General features: G+C 55.8%; 7 protein-coding genes across 7 annotated transcripts; 3 read left to right on the top strand and 4 right to left on the bottom strand.

The window, feature by feature from the left end:
- Positions 1–406: 406 nt before the first annotated feature.
- On the top strand, positions 407–1,603 carry HMPREF1541_10401 (uncharacterized protein; the record flags this gene model as incomplete). Its single annotated transcript, XM_008715072.1, has 1 exon — positions 407–1,603. One exon carries the CDS (start codon positions 407–409, stop codon positions 1,601–1,603), a length of 1,197 nt encoding a protein of 398 aa, XP_008713294.1.
- Positions 1,604–1,756: 153 nt separating this feature from the next.
- Positions 1,757–3,082, top strand: HMPREF1541_10400 (uncharacterized protein; the record flags this gene model as incomplete). The annotated part of the gene is made up of 1 exon (XM_008715071.1): positions 1,757–3,082. The coding sequence occupies one exon, from the start codon at positions 1,757–1,759 to the stop codon at positions 3,080–3,082; it is 1,326 nt and encodes a 441-aa protein (XP_008713293.1).
- A 134-nt stretch (positions 3,083–3,216) lies between these two features.
- HMPREF1541_10399 (uncharacterized protein) lies at positions 3,217–4,386 on the bottom strand (the record flags this gene model as incomplete). The annotated part of the gene is made up of 1 exon (XM_008715070.1): positions 3,217–4,386. One exon carries the CDS (start codon positions 4,384–4,386, stop codon positions 3,217–3,219), a length of 1,170 nt encoding a protein of 389 aa, XP_008713292.1.
- Positions 4,387–4,765: 379 nt separating this feature from the next.
- HMPREF1541_10398 (uncharacterized protein) lies at positions 4,766–5,581 on the bottom strand (the record flags this gene model as incomplete). Its single annotated transcript, XM_008715069.1, has 1 exon — positions 4,766–5,581. One exon carries the CDS (start codon positions 5,579–5,581, stop codon positions 4,766–4,768), a length of 816 nt encoding a protein of 271 aa, XP_008713291.1.
- A 1,127-nt stretch (positions 5,582–6,708) lies between these two features.
- On the bottom strand, positions 6,709–8,052 carry HMPREF1541_10397 (uncharacterized protein; the record flags this gene model as incomplete). Its single annotated transcript, XM_008715068.1, has 3 exons — positions 6,709–7,087; positions 7,136–7,517; positions 7,575–8,052. The coding sequence occupies 3 exons, from the start codon at positions 8,050–8,052 to the stop codon at positions 6,709–6,711; spliced, it is 1,239 nt and encodes a 412-aa protein (XP_008713290.1).
- A 940-nt stretch (positions 8,053–8,992) lies between these two features.
- HMPREF1541_10396 (uncharacterized protein) lies at positions 8,993–10,500 on the bottom strand (the record flags this gene model as incomplete). The annotated part of the gene is made up of 2 exons (XM_008715067.1): positions 8,993–10,336; positions 10,387–10,500. 2 exons carry the CDS (start codon positions 10,498–10,500, stop codon positions 8,993–8,995), a joined length of 1,458 nt encoding a protein of 485 aa, XP_008713289.1.
- Positions 10,501–13,753: 3,253 nt separating this feature from the next.
- On the top strand, positions 13,754–14,726 carry HMPREF1541_10395 (uncharacterized protein; the record flags this gene model as incomplete). The annotated part of the gene is made up of 2 exons (XM_008715066.1): positions 13,754–14,055; positions 14,174–14,726. The coding sequence occupies 2 exons, from the start codon at positions 13,754–13,756 to the stop codon at positions 14,724–14,726; spliced, it is 855 nt and encodes a 284-aa protein (XP_008713288.1).
- Positions 14,727–14,998: the final 272 nt, after the last annotated feature.

Genomic DNA, 14,998 nt, shown 5'->3' with positions numbered 1-14,998 from the left:
CAGAATACAGAGGAAGTAGATTCGTTGATCATAACATCGTAAGCAGCATTGAAAGTGAATTCAATTCTAACCAGCAGCCCAAATGTTGAAGGACACGCGCAGCGCGTTGAGGCTTTCGGGCTGTAAGACCCGCCGTACTTGACATACCTCCAATCGGCAGACAACAATACATTATTAATTGCGCCTTTGGACAAACGCGTATAGATACTGCATCTGACAAGTACATTGAGTCGATCAAAAAGCAGGTAAGTCCACGAAAGACCGAAGAGGAGTCGACCTTCGGTCAGCTTGATTGTGTCGCATCCTTCAACGCAGTACTGGTGTCGCTATACTCGCCCATCGTTGCTGTTCTTCGCTACGTGTACTTCACAACGATCCAAACATCTGAATCTATCCTTGCTTCGAGATGGCCGAGCTGCCGGTGAGCATCCCGCACGCGGGTGTGATCTCCTGCGTTGAAATGCATACAAGCGGCGAACCTACCAGGATCGTATACGCCGGACACCCACAACTCACAGGCACCCTCCTCGAGCAGCGAGCTGAAGCGAAGGCTAAGTACGACCACATTCGCCGGCGACTCAACTGGGAGCCTCGTGGTCACTTCGACATGTACGGCGCGATCTTACGACCGGAGACAGAGCTGACGGCTACCGGAAAAGCTCATATTGGGGTACTCTTCACGACCAATGATGGCTATAGTACAATGTGCGGACACGCGACCATTGCTCTTGGTCGCCTGCTTGTTGACTCTGACGAGCGGATCTTCGCGCAAAGATCCAAGCTGGAGTATGACCCGGAATCTCAGACAACGCAGGTGAAGCTACATGCCCCTTGCGGCCTCCTCGATGTCACAGTCCCCACTTTAAAAGACGGCAGGCGATCTGACCCTTCGAGGCCTGTATCATTTACTTCCGTTCCTTCTTTTGCGACGGGCATAAGTGTCAACATCCCAATCGGTCCTGAATACCAATGGCCCGAGTTGAGGGGTCGCCATAGCGTCACGGCAGACTTCAGCTATGGCGGCGCCTTCTTTTGCCTTATCTCACTTGGAGAGCTGGGCTTCTCAGGACGCCTAAACCAGGTGGACCTAGCGAAGACAAACATTGCGACGAAGAAGCTGAAAGCTGCTATCGTTGCCAACCCAGATCTCCAAAGCCTCTTTCAGCACCCTATTGAGGGGGACCTGAGCTTCCTGTATGGCGTGATGATAGTTGATCAACAGCTTGGACAACCATCTTCTGACTCAGATAGCGCGGAAACCGGGCTTTATTACTTCTCCGGTCAACAGATCGACCGATCGCCGACTGGCAGCGGAGTGGCGGCGAGAGTGGCTTTGGCATATGCGAAAGACCCCAACTTTACCACCAAGAGGACATATCACTCGTTGGTGTCGCACGCAATGACAACCAAGAGCAACAATGGCGGATTTATTGGGACCGTTGTCCAGAAGGTGGAGGCGGATCACCCGTTCCCGGTTGTCCTGGTCGAGGTAAAGGGCTCTGCGTACTACACAGGCTTCTCGCAATATGTCGTAGAGGATAGTGATCCTCTCGGCGACGACGGCTTCATCTTCGAGAAACTTTCCGCTCCCCTGACGTCTTAGCTGCAGTATAATTTGATGGCGGCGTAGACCGCGTTCAAGCACGGGATCAAAAGACCCACTAGTATATCCATTTTTCAGTCCGTACAGACTCCGGGACTCATGTCTTTACCCTGATCTCCATCCATCGCAAGATTACTTACCTCCCATCGCGCAATGGGATCGTCTCAGCCAGAGCCTTTTCTCTCCGCCCGAGTCTCCTCCAACCTTGTCTCATCAAAGCTCGGCGAAGTCCGGTCCCACTGTTTCTACAATCAGTGGCACCCTACCACTAACCCGGACGGCATCATCGCTCTCGCGATCGCCGAGAATAAGCTGATGCGTGATGAGATCGTCGACCACATCAACGCAAACTTCAAGATTACGCCATGGCACCTCACCTACGGCGAGGGTCCCCAAGGTTCCATCGCCCTCAAAAGCGCCATAGGTGACTTCATGAACCGCGAGTTCAATCCGTTCACCCCTCTCAACAAGGACCACATTGTTGTCTGCAACGGCGCCGGCTCCGCCGTGAACAACCTATGCTTCTGCCTCGGCGAACCAGGAGACGGCATCCTCGTGGGCCGACCGCTCTACACCGGATTCTTCCCCGACATCGAAGCCTACGCCAAGTTCAAACTGCTGGGAGTTCCCTTCGGCGACATCGACCCCGTCTCACCAGCGGCGGCAGCCTGCTACGAAGCCACGCTCCAGCAAGCCGAGTCCAACGGCACCAAAGTCCGCGCCCTCCTGATCGCGAACCCGCACAACCCCCTCGGCCGACCCTACCCACCCGCCACGCTGCTCGCCCTCGTCAACCTCTGCTCCAAGCACAACCTCCATCTCATCAGCGACGAAGTCTACTGCAAATCCCACTTTCCCTCGCACGACTTCCCCGCCCCACCACCCTTCACCTCCGTCCTCAGCCTCCCCCTCCCACAACACATCAACCCCGCCCTCGTGCACGTCATCTACGCGCTCAGCAAAGACTTCTGCGCCAACGGCCTGCGCATCGGCTGCGTCGCCTCGCCCTCAAACCCGCGACTGGTGCGCGCCCTGCGCTCCATCGCCTCCTTCACGCGCGCCTCCCAGCTCGCCGAGCACGCCTGGCTGAACCTGCTGACCGACACGCCCTGGCAGGCCACGTACTTCCCGGAGCTGCAGCGGCGCATGAGGGGCGCGTACGAGTACGTCACGGGCCTGTTGCGCGAGGAGGGCGTCCCCTACGGCCCCGCGAGCGTCAGCTCGTTCCTGTGGGTGGATCTGCGGCGCTATCTGGCCGAGCAGAGCTGGGAGGCGGAGGTGGCGCTGAATTGGCGGTTGGCGCGGGAGGGGAAGGTGTGGGTGGCTGCCGGGGGGAGTTTTGGCGCTGAGGCGCCGGGGTGGGGACGCATTACGTTTGCGACGCCGAGGGAGGAGTTGAGGGATGGGATGGGGAGGATATTGGGGGTGTTGAGAACGGTGGAGACGGAGTTGAGGGAGGTGGGATCGACGCGAGGGTGAATGCTGGGGTTGATGGCTGGGGTCTTCTTGGCCATTCCCTGCTGGCTTCTGGAATGGTGGACACATTCAGATGACAGCGAGGGATGTAGAAGAAGTTTAGAGTATGTTCATTGCAGGCCGTGTATATATGTTTGCTAGTAGAGGCCTTCCACCAGTTTTCGAATCTCAACGGCCATTTCCTCTTCTCGCGAGTGCAGCTTCTTCATGGGATCTGGGTTAAGGCCGCCAGTCGCCCGCCCCACAATGATATCGATCTGATCTTTTCCCACGCCTTTCTCTGTTAATGTTGTCTTGAATCCAAGGTCAGAGACCAATTTCAGTATCCGGTCCCCTACTACTTCAGCATCCTTGAGGTCATCACCGCTTTGCTTCTCGCCCAAGAATGGCAGGATGGTGGCGATCTTAGCAGCATCCTCCTTGCTGGCCTTTGCCTTGAGCTTGACCACATGGCCCAGTGACAAGCAGCTGGTGATACCATGTGGGATTCCATAAGGCGAGCCCAAAGCGTAACCCATGGTATGGGATAGACCGAGTCCACCTTTCATGTTTTGCCCCAAGAAGCCGAGTGATGCAAACGCAGCAAGGAATAGACGGGTGATGATGTCTTCATCCTTCGGGTCGGCCTTGTATTTGGGAAGCAGGTCAAAGAGCTCTTTGATAGCACTCAAGCCTGACCAGCGCGCTGGCATCAATGTCGCGGTGCCATGATATTGCAACTCCACCGCATGATCAAGGGCGCGGATGCCGGTGGATGCAAAGAGGGAGGGAGGCGTATGCAAACCAAACTTGGAGTCATAGAAGATGTAGCTCGCATAGACGCCAGGGTGACCGATACCGGTCTTGACGCCATCTTCTTTGGTGTAACCACCGATTGCTGTACATTCGGCAGCAGAGAGAGTGGTTGGAATAGTGATGTGGGTTAGGAAGTTACCCCCTTTCTCGTGCAGGCGATAAGAGATTGCTTTGGCGGAATCGATGGGCGAGCCACCACCTACTGAGATGATAGTGTCGATGGTGCTATCGCCATGAACCTTCTGGGTAGCTTCATCCAGCTGCTTCACAGGCGCGTGCTCTTTGATGTTGGAGAAAGTGCCGGCGTGGTGTTTGGAAGAGAGCAGCGACTCGAGGTCCTTGATGAGTGGCGTCTTGTTAGCTAGAGAGGCACCGGTGATGATGAATGCTTTTGAGGTTTCGGAGGGCAAGCAGGAAATGAGGTGCTGTTTCACCACATCCGGCCCATAGAAGAGGCCCTTGAGGCCAAGCGGCTTGTAAAACCCGGCCAGAGGATGTGAAGTGGCGTCCATTTTCAGTGTCCGTGATTGTTGAGAGAGTGAGTTGCGAGAGAGTTGAGGCAGCAACGACCGGAGTCGATTCATATCCTGGGGCAACTGTGTACAAAAGACTAAATGGCTTCACAATGGTATGCACCAGCTTTAGTAACCGCGTGTTGGCTTGATGACGAAAGCTATTGAGCGGCACCCATCGTTGCCGAGGCTGCTCAGATTCGGGGCGCCTTTGTATGGCACCATTGCCCCGGAGATCCACTGCCCAAAGCTTGTGTGAACACGCCGATTCGCCAAGTCAAGACCTGCCTCTCTCGTGCACGCGCGCTGGTAGCTATCGACGTTGCCCATCATTATTCTATGCGTGCGATCGAAGCTTGCAATCCTGCATCTCAGAGGCTCAGTCACGTACTCGGTCATCGGGCCACTGATCGACGACGTCGCCTCCCTCCAAGAGTCTCTCCATGTTCACGCGCACACTCCATCTAATGCTCGGCGACCACCCTTGATCTCGGTGTCCCTGTACATTTCCATTAATCTCACTGTCTCCATGCATGTCGCCCCTAGGCAGGTAGGTGTCGAACAATGTCGGCAAAACGCTCAAGCACATCCGCGGACCCCGTTTCTCCTCGGACTGACTCCCATCACAGAACTTGGAAAGCATAAGATCGTACGCGGCACTGAAGTCGTTCTGGCTCATCTGATACAATAGCTTCTGGGCACCTTTCTGGCTCACAGCATATGCGAAGCTGCAAACCCCCTGCCGTGATCGAAAGACGGCGCGAGAGTGGTCTGGGTAAGCTTTCATATCCGAAGGGTGGAACCCGTCCCAGAAGAAGTTGTGTTTCACGGCTGCCGCAGTAGGATCATCGGTCTGAATGATGTGCGGCCCTTCATCCAGGATATATTGCTCACAGTGTCCAAGCCACAGTATGTCCCAACCGTCTCCATAAGGTGACATGGTGGGAACGTGCTGTCGAGATGGAAGTAAGGTGATTGGAATGTCGCCTGCCCTATCCTGCGAACCGAGGAAGGCGTCAGAGGCCACAGCGAAATTTTGCAGCTGAGACTTCAACCTGATATCCCAATCAATGTCATCCTCGAAGATGAGCGCCGTGGAAATATTGTGCTGCACGATATCTCGCAGCGCCTTGACATGCGATTGCCATGCGCCAATAACACCACTTGGCTGCTCGTCATTGTGGTCGGGTGGCATGACTTTATGGTCGACATCTGTACCATAAACGCCATCCAAGAAATAGCTTTTGCGCATCAGCCACCCAAGGCAGATGTCTAGGGCGTCAAGTGGATTACCTACATGGTGAAGCCCGTCGCGCGTGAGGCGAGAGTCAGGGCATCTCGATGATCCGTACGACCTTTGAGGTTAAGTGCAATAATTTTCTCGAACTAGGATACGTGAGCATATTCAAAGCTGGTGAGCGTTTGGCGGCAACAACATACTCCTAGCGTGTTGTTTAGGATCCGATCCAGCGACCTCTGTCTCGCTGTAGACGCCGTCCAGGTATTTACATTAAAATGGCTGCCGCCGACCAAAAGATACAGCAACAAAACGCACGCGCCAAATGCCGGCACAGCGGCACGAAGCTCCCGCTGGCGGAGGAACGATGGCAATACAATAGAAGGCATCTTACAAGGTCACATGTCTCCAAGGCACCGCTGTTGCTGTAGTTGGACGGACGGCAGCGCTTTATCATCCGTTGCAGAGGGAACTCGTATTAGGCTGAGTTGTTTCATTTTTATGTAAGACCAGAAACCCCTTTGCATCGCCGCACAATGAGGGGCTGATAAACAACCGTCGAGGAGCTGAAGGTAGGCCCAATCAGCTCACCGGAAGCCGTGATGTGAGTTCCAATAGACCCATCAAAGTGGCGTTCGATCTGCGGTCATGAAACCCTCAATATCATTTTTCGGTTCGTTTTGTAATCACTCACCCATCAAGCACGGCGCGGGGCGTGGTCCTTGTGTCAATTGATAGTTGATCGATGGGTCACATTTACAAGTGAACACCTGCAACTGAGTCCCTCTTCGAAGAATTTGGGGCACAGCGCGTGCAAGCGTGGCAACAGGCGTGGCAATATTCTCTGGGCGAGTGGCTTGCGGGCCCCTCAGCACTAGCCTGAACGCGTCGTGACCCAGCCTGGTCATGCAGGACGAACACGAAGAAGTAGATTACCACCTGGGATCTCCGTACTGACCCCATAGATCTGCTCCAGATTACGTTGACGCGCGCAGCAAATTGCAAGTGGTAGATCTTGTTAGTTGCTCGGACGACCTTCCTTGAGGACGACGCTCAACACAATGCCGCCAGTCGCAGCAAGAGCTTCACTTCGCCGCCGCCTTCTGTCGAGCAAGAGCATCGTGGATCCCATCGTACCCACAGTTGAAGTCGAGGTTCGCCGTCAGCCTCTCGCCCACTGTCGCGAATTTGCTATGCGAAGCCCTTGTCTGAGCAAGCACCTGGGCGGTGCGTGGCCTCCTCACACTCTCTGCAAGCTTCAACAGCTCGAGCACGTCTTCAGGGCGCGTGTCAGGGGTCAGAAGACGAAGACTCTCCGCGTCTTCAATACTCATGTTGGCACCTTGGCCCTGCAGCGGCGACATCGCGTGAGCCGCATCTCCGATGAGCATCACTCGGCCGCTGGTCCATGTTGGTAGCGGCTCAAGGTCTTGCAGCTCCCACACTTTCACCTCCGTGGCGGCGCTGCATTTGTCAGCTATGCATTCGGTGCACTGAAGACCGGTAACATACCTGAGGATTCGCTTCACCTGCTCCCCAAAATCGGAGAAGGTTTCTATCATCTCGTTCCGGTCCCCGTCCGCATGCCACGACTCAGCCGTGGTCTTTGTCGACTCGTCCGTTCGCAAAATGCAAGACAAGTTGAACATCTCTGCATTCCGGATGGGGTACGCCGTGATGAATCGCGGACTGCCATCGTCCGCGAAGATCAGCGCCGAGTTGTTCTGGCTATTGCTCGGATCCCACCAGTGCGGCGGCGGCAGATCGCCCAGCGCCACGCTGGCATCCTCTGTTGAGACGGCGATGCGGTAGCAGGTGAGACCGGTTTTCTTCGCTTTGTACTCGTTGGATTTCAAAATCGTGTTGCGGAGACGAGAATGCACTCCATCTGCCACTATGAAGTCGTCAGCATATCGCCTCCAGTCTCCAGATGCTCAGGTCAGGTACGTACCGATCACGACGTCTCCTTTCACCTTCTCGCCCCCTTCCAATTCCACCACCCCCCGATCACACTCTACCCCCACTACACCACTTCCATACACAATTTCCACCATCCCCTCCCCTTTCGCAGCCTCAGCAACCATCTGGCCCAACACGCCCCTAAAGTCCCCCCGCTTTATCGCCCAGCTATCCGCCCCAAAGCGCTGCTTCAAATCCATGTCCACATCCTCCAGCAACACCCCATCCCTGCCGTACGTCCTGATACCACGAATAGGCACAGCGCCTGCCCTTGCAGGCTCGAAGCCTATGCCCTGCAGGATCTTGACCCCGTTGGGCGCAACGATGATGCCCTGTCCACCAGTGGCGACGTCGGGCCCACCACGCTCGTAGACGGTCACGCGGTGATGTGGTGCGAGGATGAGCGCGGCGGTAAGGCCCGCGAGGCCGGCGCCGACGATGATTACGTGCAGCTGAGGAGATTCTGGCATGGTGAGTCGGTATGAATTCTTGTACCTGAGGTGCTGCTGTCGGTAGTATACCAGCAAAATACCAGCAATATGCGACGCAACCCTCAAGCTTATATCATACCGCGACCCTGGAGTGTGCGTGTACTTGCAGTCGTAAATCCGTCTGGTGATCCATAACACCGGACTCCCGCAAAACAGGCAGATCGTCCCGTGACGACGACGGTTGTTGTACGATCGAGTCAACCAGTAATTCTACCCGCTTCTCGCGCGCCCCTTCATCTGCCTCCCAGCAGCGTGCCACACCGGCATTAACGAAGATACGAAAGATGCCATCTCATAACGCCGAAAGAGCTGCATGTTTCGTCCTCGCTCGTAACGTGGACTATGCTCGGCTCATGCCCTTTTCCCCCGTGCACCGGGGAAGAAAGGGGGAGGGGATAAGTCCGCTCCGCTCCGCCCGCCCCGCCCCGCCCCGTGCCAGCCACCAGGCCGATTTCTGGGACGCTTGTGTTGTCTTGGGCTCACTCGGAGAAGGGGAAATACTTGTGTTCCTGCGAGATGAATAAGTTCTTCAACATGCATTAAAGTAGTAAGAATCTATCTCTATCAAAGTCTATATGTCAACCAACCCCTTCTTCCCAAGGACAGGCCCCTCAGCCCCCTCAAGATATTAATTATTGCTTCCCAGCCTCAATAGCAAATACCCAATCCAAATCTCTAGTATCGATCGAATCAACGATGCTCAAAAATTACCCTAGAAGAATAGTCATGGCGCTCGACATTAGTTTCGCTGTAAGCGTGTGAAGTTTCCCAATCCCATCGCGTCAAAAAACCCCCCTTCCCAGGGACGCTTCCCCCGTCCTCGTGCCTTGCACGAAAACCCACTCCGCCAGCGAAGTGTAGACGGAAAACGAAAGCGGCTGAAATGCCATCATAAAAGTGTTCCCCCTCCTCGCTCTCATCAGACAGCTCTGCTGCGCCGTCCATTCCGCGGCGCCCACCCGCGGCCGTTCCACAAGCTCCAGCCCCGTCGACCGGCCCCTGGCCGTCCTCGGTGCACTTCGGGCTGGCCATCGCCGCCGCCGCGGCCGCCGCGATCGGGTTGAGGCTGACCCTGGCTCGCGGGAGGCGGCGCAGCGGGTGCTGGAGGCGCGGGTGGTGCCGGAGGTGCCGGAGGTGCGGGTGCTGCTGGTGGTTCTGGGGGTGCAGCCGGTGCCACTTCTGCTCCCGGTGCCGCCGTCGCCGTCGCAGACACATCCTGCGGCTGGGGTTGTTGTGTATTAGCGTCGGGCTGCGCAGCCCCCGGGTCCATCGGCTGCTGCGACAGCGAAGGCTCCGGCTGGTCCTGCGGCGCTACGGCGCCGCTGACGGTGACGGTCTCGAGCGTTGACGGCGGCGGCGGCGCACCCGAGGCGGGAACGTCACCGCCTTGGGTCGTGGGAGGCGCGGGCGCGTCCGACCAGTCATTGTCGCCGTTGCCGCCGGCCTGGTACACGCGCAGGAAGTTGATGTCCCAGTAGGCGTTCTGGAAGGCTTGCGGGTTGTCGCGCACAAAGTCCTCGCAGGAGCTTGCGAGGGGCGAGCAGGTGGCGTCTTGGCCCCAGACTTGGCCGGCCCAGTCGCCGCAGAAGGTGTTGGTGAAGACGATTTGCTGGTCGCGGATGCTCGTGTCAAGGTCACATGCCCCGGCGAAGCGTGCGTGCGGTGTGCCCCATGAGGCCGGGTTGGGGGTGCCCGAGACTATGTCGCCGGGAACGGTGGCTTTGGGGAAGAACCAGATGCTGACGGCTTCCGAGGTCCACTCGGTGGCGTACACGCCGCCACCCTGGCTGTTGAAGCCGGATCCGTAGGATTGGGCATCGGTCGTTTGGATGGAGCAGCCTACATTGGTGTCTTGCCCAGGTGCGTGTACGTCGCAGTTTGAGGTCTTGATGCTGCCAGTGAAGGCGTTGCCGTCTTGTGTAATGGAGCAGCCGGGATTGGTGTGCATAGCAAAGGCGTTGGTGGCCTGGCTGTTGACGCCCTCGATGATGTCGACTTCACCTGAGGTGGGCCAGTTGGGGCCTAGAAGCCAGAAAGCTGGCCAGGTGCCGCAGCCTTCGGGCATGTGATTGAGATCGAGGATGATGAGACCATGGTTGTAGGTGGCTTTGCTTTCTATCCGGACCGACTTGCGGCCGCGGCCGGTTGCAACGTTGGAGGAATCGGCTGCTATGCGGACAGTGGCAGATGTTGTGAACAGAGAGGATGCTTGCGCTTCGGCAAGCGAGATGTAGTCTACGTAGCCATTCGTTGGATCGCTTCCCTGGGAATGATTAGTTTGAAACTGGCAATGGGAGTTTTCCGGTTACGTACTGTAAAGAAGTTGAACTTGTCTGGGAAGTTGGCTGCTGTGTATTCGTCTTGAAGCGTGTATTGTGCACTGGCTGTGGTTAATAATGTCAGGCAGGATAGTAACCGTTGGTACATCTCGCGCAGTAGAGGCTATTAGTCACGGGGTGAAGTTATGAGACAGAGAGCGGAAGACGACAAGTATCACCAGTCTGCTTAGACCATAATGCAGCTTTGTTTGACATTGATTGACATATATCCTTCATGATACTGGAGCATGAGGCTGGTGGAAGGCGACATGCTGGGACGTTGCTGGGGCATCCTTTGGACTGTGGTGCACAAGGCAGGAAAAGTCAGAGCGCATATCAGAGCATGGCGAGCCTTGCTCACGGGCCGTCGCACATGGCCGGCCAACAGGCCAAAAGCATGTTGGAATGCCATTGTCTTGGGCGGGCAAATGTCCCGGGGGTTGGAGCTTCAAGTAGCACTGGGTAGCCAAGGGGTCCAGAGTTTTGGCTGGAATCCGAGGCCATGCCGTGGAATGTGGACCACCGTGCCTTGAGCCGCAGGCTGGTGGGACTGGAGCCATCACGGACGTGCTTTCCGGTGGCGTTTTACCGTAGCCAACTGGTATACTACAGTGCGATGGAAGTGATTTCAATGCTGAATGATGGTTCCGCCGTAACCGCATACAGCAGAGGTCTTGGAAGGCTTAGGTGGTGGGGACAGCGAGCATCTGGGTACGTGAAACAATACCTGAGCATCTGGTGCACTCGCAGACCCACTCACTCCAGCGCTCAGCGCAGCATCATAGATGAGACTGATTGTTGTTTAAGCGGTCGGGAGCAAGTGCAGCCAAGGTCGCGGCAAGAAGAGGACTGAGAAACGATAGTTGTGACTCTCAGCCAGTACTTTAGTATCCAATGTATTTTACGGTATTTCGGCTCTCCTAATCAGGCAGGCAACAACTTGTTCTTCTAGGTACTTACCTATCCTTGGGCCCCATGATCGTCTATCCTTTCCTCATCTTTGATGTTGTCAACCTCTAGAGGGTTGGAGTTGTACCTTCTTCAGATGCGAATTGAGCTTCTCGGTCCGAGATTGAGCCAGATCAGGCCCAATCATGGTCCAACGCTTCAGGCCAGCTTGGGTGAGTCGGTTGAAGCATCAGATGCCCTCATGAATCATGGCTTGCCTCGGTGGCTACCTTCGATGCCGGATCTTTCACCACCCAGGTCCCGGTAGGCCAGAGCAAGGCCGCTCTAAGCTCAAGATTCTTCTTTGCAATTCTACAGGGCACCGCACGACAAGCATTTCGGGACCCGGGTCGGCACCGGCTCGGCGTTCTCATCGTTGGGCGTGTAGGCAGGACTACCATTGTGCGGTCAGATCCTTCGGGAACCGGGTAGCTATATTGGCACACAGATATCCTTTGTGCTGCCTGGCGGTAGGTTTCAAGTTTTGGGGTCCTGAAGCAGTTGTTTGAGCAGAGCCACGGACAGAGTAGTGGCTTGTAGTTCTCGCTACAAGCGGTGCAGTGACCATTGGAGGACGGGGTTGTTCACGTGGTAATATGGAGGTGCAAGACCGGGCCTCGACTTCCCGGGTCATGGCGCTGGTCTTTTGTTCATTCTTCGCTAACTGCTTCGCAAGAGTTGTGTCCGTCGCAATTCTCATCGACAAGGGAGCGCATTCGTCGAATGGTATCGAGAGTTGTGTCATGACTGTAGCTGATCGCCAATGTCACACCACATGGCCTACTGCTCATCCCTTTCTCCTGGCAGACGGGGCCTTGGACGATCGAGGATAGCTTCGAGACACAAGTCCGAAAGCCAACGAGCCTACCTCGATGCAATCACTGTGTTGACAAAACTCAATACTGTGCATGCGAGTCAGCGAAGCCGGGATCTTCCCAAACGGTGTCCCCGGTCGGCGACGAGGTACCGCTCTGGCTCCCAAGAGGCTGGTCCAACTCGGCTCGTGGCTGGGAATCGATCCACCGAGACAAAACCGGCACCTTCATTAGCGCTTCCCCCGTATTTCATGGCGAGATCGTCGTTTCCACAATCCATGCGCGGAAGCATAGCGCACGCAGGTACGACATTGTACGTTTCAAGTTTTGGCACTTTTGCCCATGTCTCCCACGCGCGCGTCGAGATGCACGTCCAAGTGGCCATTTCCCACTACCCCCCCGGGGCCTCTAACAAGGCACCCAGCGCATCCCACCACCCGCCACCCCCATCTTCACTTGCCAAGGTCCGTTCAGAACTCCCAAAGTACTCTTCGTTTCTTCAAACACCGTCACCCGCCATCGCCAGCATCTAGTCTATGGCTTCGACAAGCCGCCGTCCGTCGCTGCACCATGTCTGATCTACAGTATTGACAAGACTGACCGGGCAGCCAGGCCAATCTATCCTGTCGCGACTCGAAGGATTTCGCCGACTATCCTGGACCTGGCAGACAGCCCTGAGGGAATAAGAACTCGCCTGGGCCTCGCCTACTTAGCGAAACGGAACTATTGATGGGCTCGAAGCTGGCGGTTCCAAAATCGCAACGGAGAAATTCTCCTATGGACTCGTTTAGTCCTTGGCTCAAGCGTTCAAACATACAACGTCAGAGCAAGACTTTGCCTCCATCGATCTTGTGCTTGCCAACACTGTGTATATCACCGTCTGGCGAAGAGATGCTACAAATATCATGACTTTCTCCAGACCTCGTACCCGCGCCCTGGATTGCGCCATCTGCTCAACCTCAACTGTGGTGATCTGCCTCTGTGAGCGACCAATCCATCACCATGTTCGACAGAAGGGAAGTTGGGCTACAGACGGCTCACGCCTTGAGCGTCAAGTCCGAGCTATATGGCCTCGTCATCTCTTTCGTGATACTGGCCTGCCTGTGCTTCGCAGCCCGTCTATACGTGCGCATCAAAGCCAGAAATGTGGGCCTAGAAGACTGGATGGTCGCTGCTGCGCTGGTATGCTACCTTGCGATATACACTGTTATATAAATTGCTGACAGCCCTGTCAAGGTCATGCTCTTCATCAAAACGGCTCTGAATAGCATCAGTAAGCAGCCGCCTCGCCCTCATCTGATCTGACAATGCTGACAACTACAAGTGATTGAGAATGGCCTTGGGCTGCAAGCCGAAAACCTACAGCCAAGAAACTTCGAGATGATTGGAAAGGTATTCAGAACCTTGCCCCTTTGTCGATACCTCTCGCTCACGCAATCAACCTCACAGGCTATCTACGTCGCCGAAATCGAATACTGGTAAGTCGCAATATCCCCGCGAGCAACAACGCCCAAAGGACTGACCAATCCTAGCCTCGCCATTGGCCTTGTCAGGCTGTCCATTCTGATCATGTATCGCCGCATCTTTGATACACGCAGCATGCACATCTGGGTCAACATCCTCGGCATCCTCACCGTCATTTGGATCATCCTCTTCATTGGCCTCAGTGTCTTCCAATGCATTCCTCTTCAACGCGCGTGGAACCCGATGATACCGGGCAAGTGCCTCAACATCAAGGCGCTCTTCATCGGCAACGCGGTTCCCAACATTCTGACCGATGCCGTCATGGTTGTCCTACCAATCCCGCCAGTGTTGAAGCTTCGGCTGCCTCTCTCGCAGCGCATCGCCGTCATCGGCATCTTCATGCTGGGCAGTTTCGTGTGCATTGCAAGCATCTACCGGTGAGTTCTCCATATACCTTGCATCGAAGTAAAGGTGGCCCTCGCAGATAAAATGCCCCTCTCTATACTATCTACCCCCTTTGTTATCCAATCCAAGTTTGCTGACGCCTCCCAACAGCCTGACCACCGTCCCGCAACTGGACCCCACGAATCTTGCGTTCACACTCAGAGGCGCCGCAATTTTCGGCCACATGGAGACGGCTGTGGCGATCATGTCCGCATGCCTCCCTACACTGCGACCACTGTTCTCGAAATTCATCGACGCCGTCGGCCTAAGCAACAACGGCAACTCGTACGCCGATAAGACCGGCTCCAAAAGCGGCGGCCGCAGTCGGAGCTCAACTCTCTCATCATATGCCTCCAGGAAGCCGAAGAACGAGGGCTTCGTCGTCATCGTCGACGACGACGGCCCCAGACTGAGCATGAAACCTTTGCCCCAGGCGCCGCCACCTGCCGCCAGGAGTTCGAATTCGAGGGGCAGGAACACCACCACCACCACCGCCGAGGACGTCCCAATGGACGTCATCCACGTGAGACAAGATGTCGACATTGAGGCCGGTAGGGAAGACAGTAGTAGTAGTATGCCCACCAGTCAGTGGAGTGACCGGGCAAGAGGGGATTGGAATCGCTCGGGGCCACCAGAGCACGTAGCCGGACAGGTTCGGCGTTAACGAAGCACACATACAATGCATACAACAGCAACAAATGATACCAACAAACACGCATTTACAGATACGAGATAAGGAATGGGTACCAGTCCCCCCCAACGATTGTACTTGTACGGGCATGGACGGAGGAAGGCGGCATGCGTCTTCGTAACGGAACTGTATGTACAGTAGAAGAGCGAGCCTGAGAGGGTTTTTGAATGTCTCAAAAGTACTTGCTACATTCTCTGCCTTCCCTCCCTCCCTCTCTCCCCCGTACCTCCCACCATTCCCCCCCC

This window comes from Cyphellophora europaea, assembly GCF_000365145.1.
Source record: "Cyphellophora europaea CBS 101466 unplaced genomic scaffold supercont1.12, whole genome shotgun sequence".
Classification (NCBI taxonomy): domain Eukaryota; kingdom Fungi; phylum Ascomycota; class Eurotiomycetes; order Chaetothyriales; family Cyphellophoraceae; genus Cyphellophora; species Cyphellophora europaea.
The sequence above is the reverse complement of the archived record's forward strand: the minus strand, read 5'-3'. Positions and strand labels throughout refer to the sequence as shown.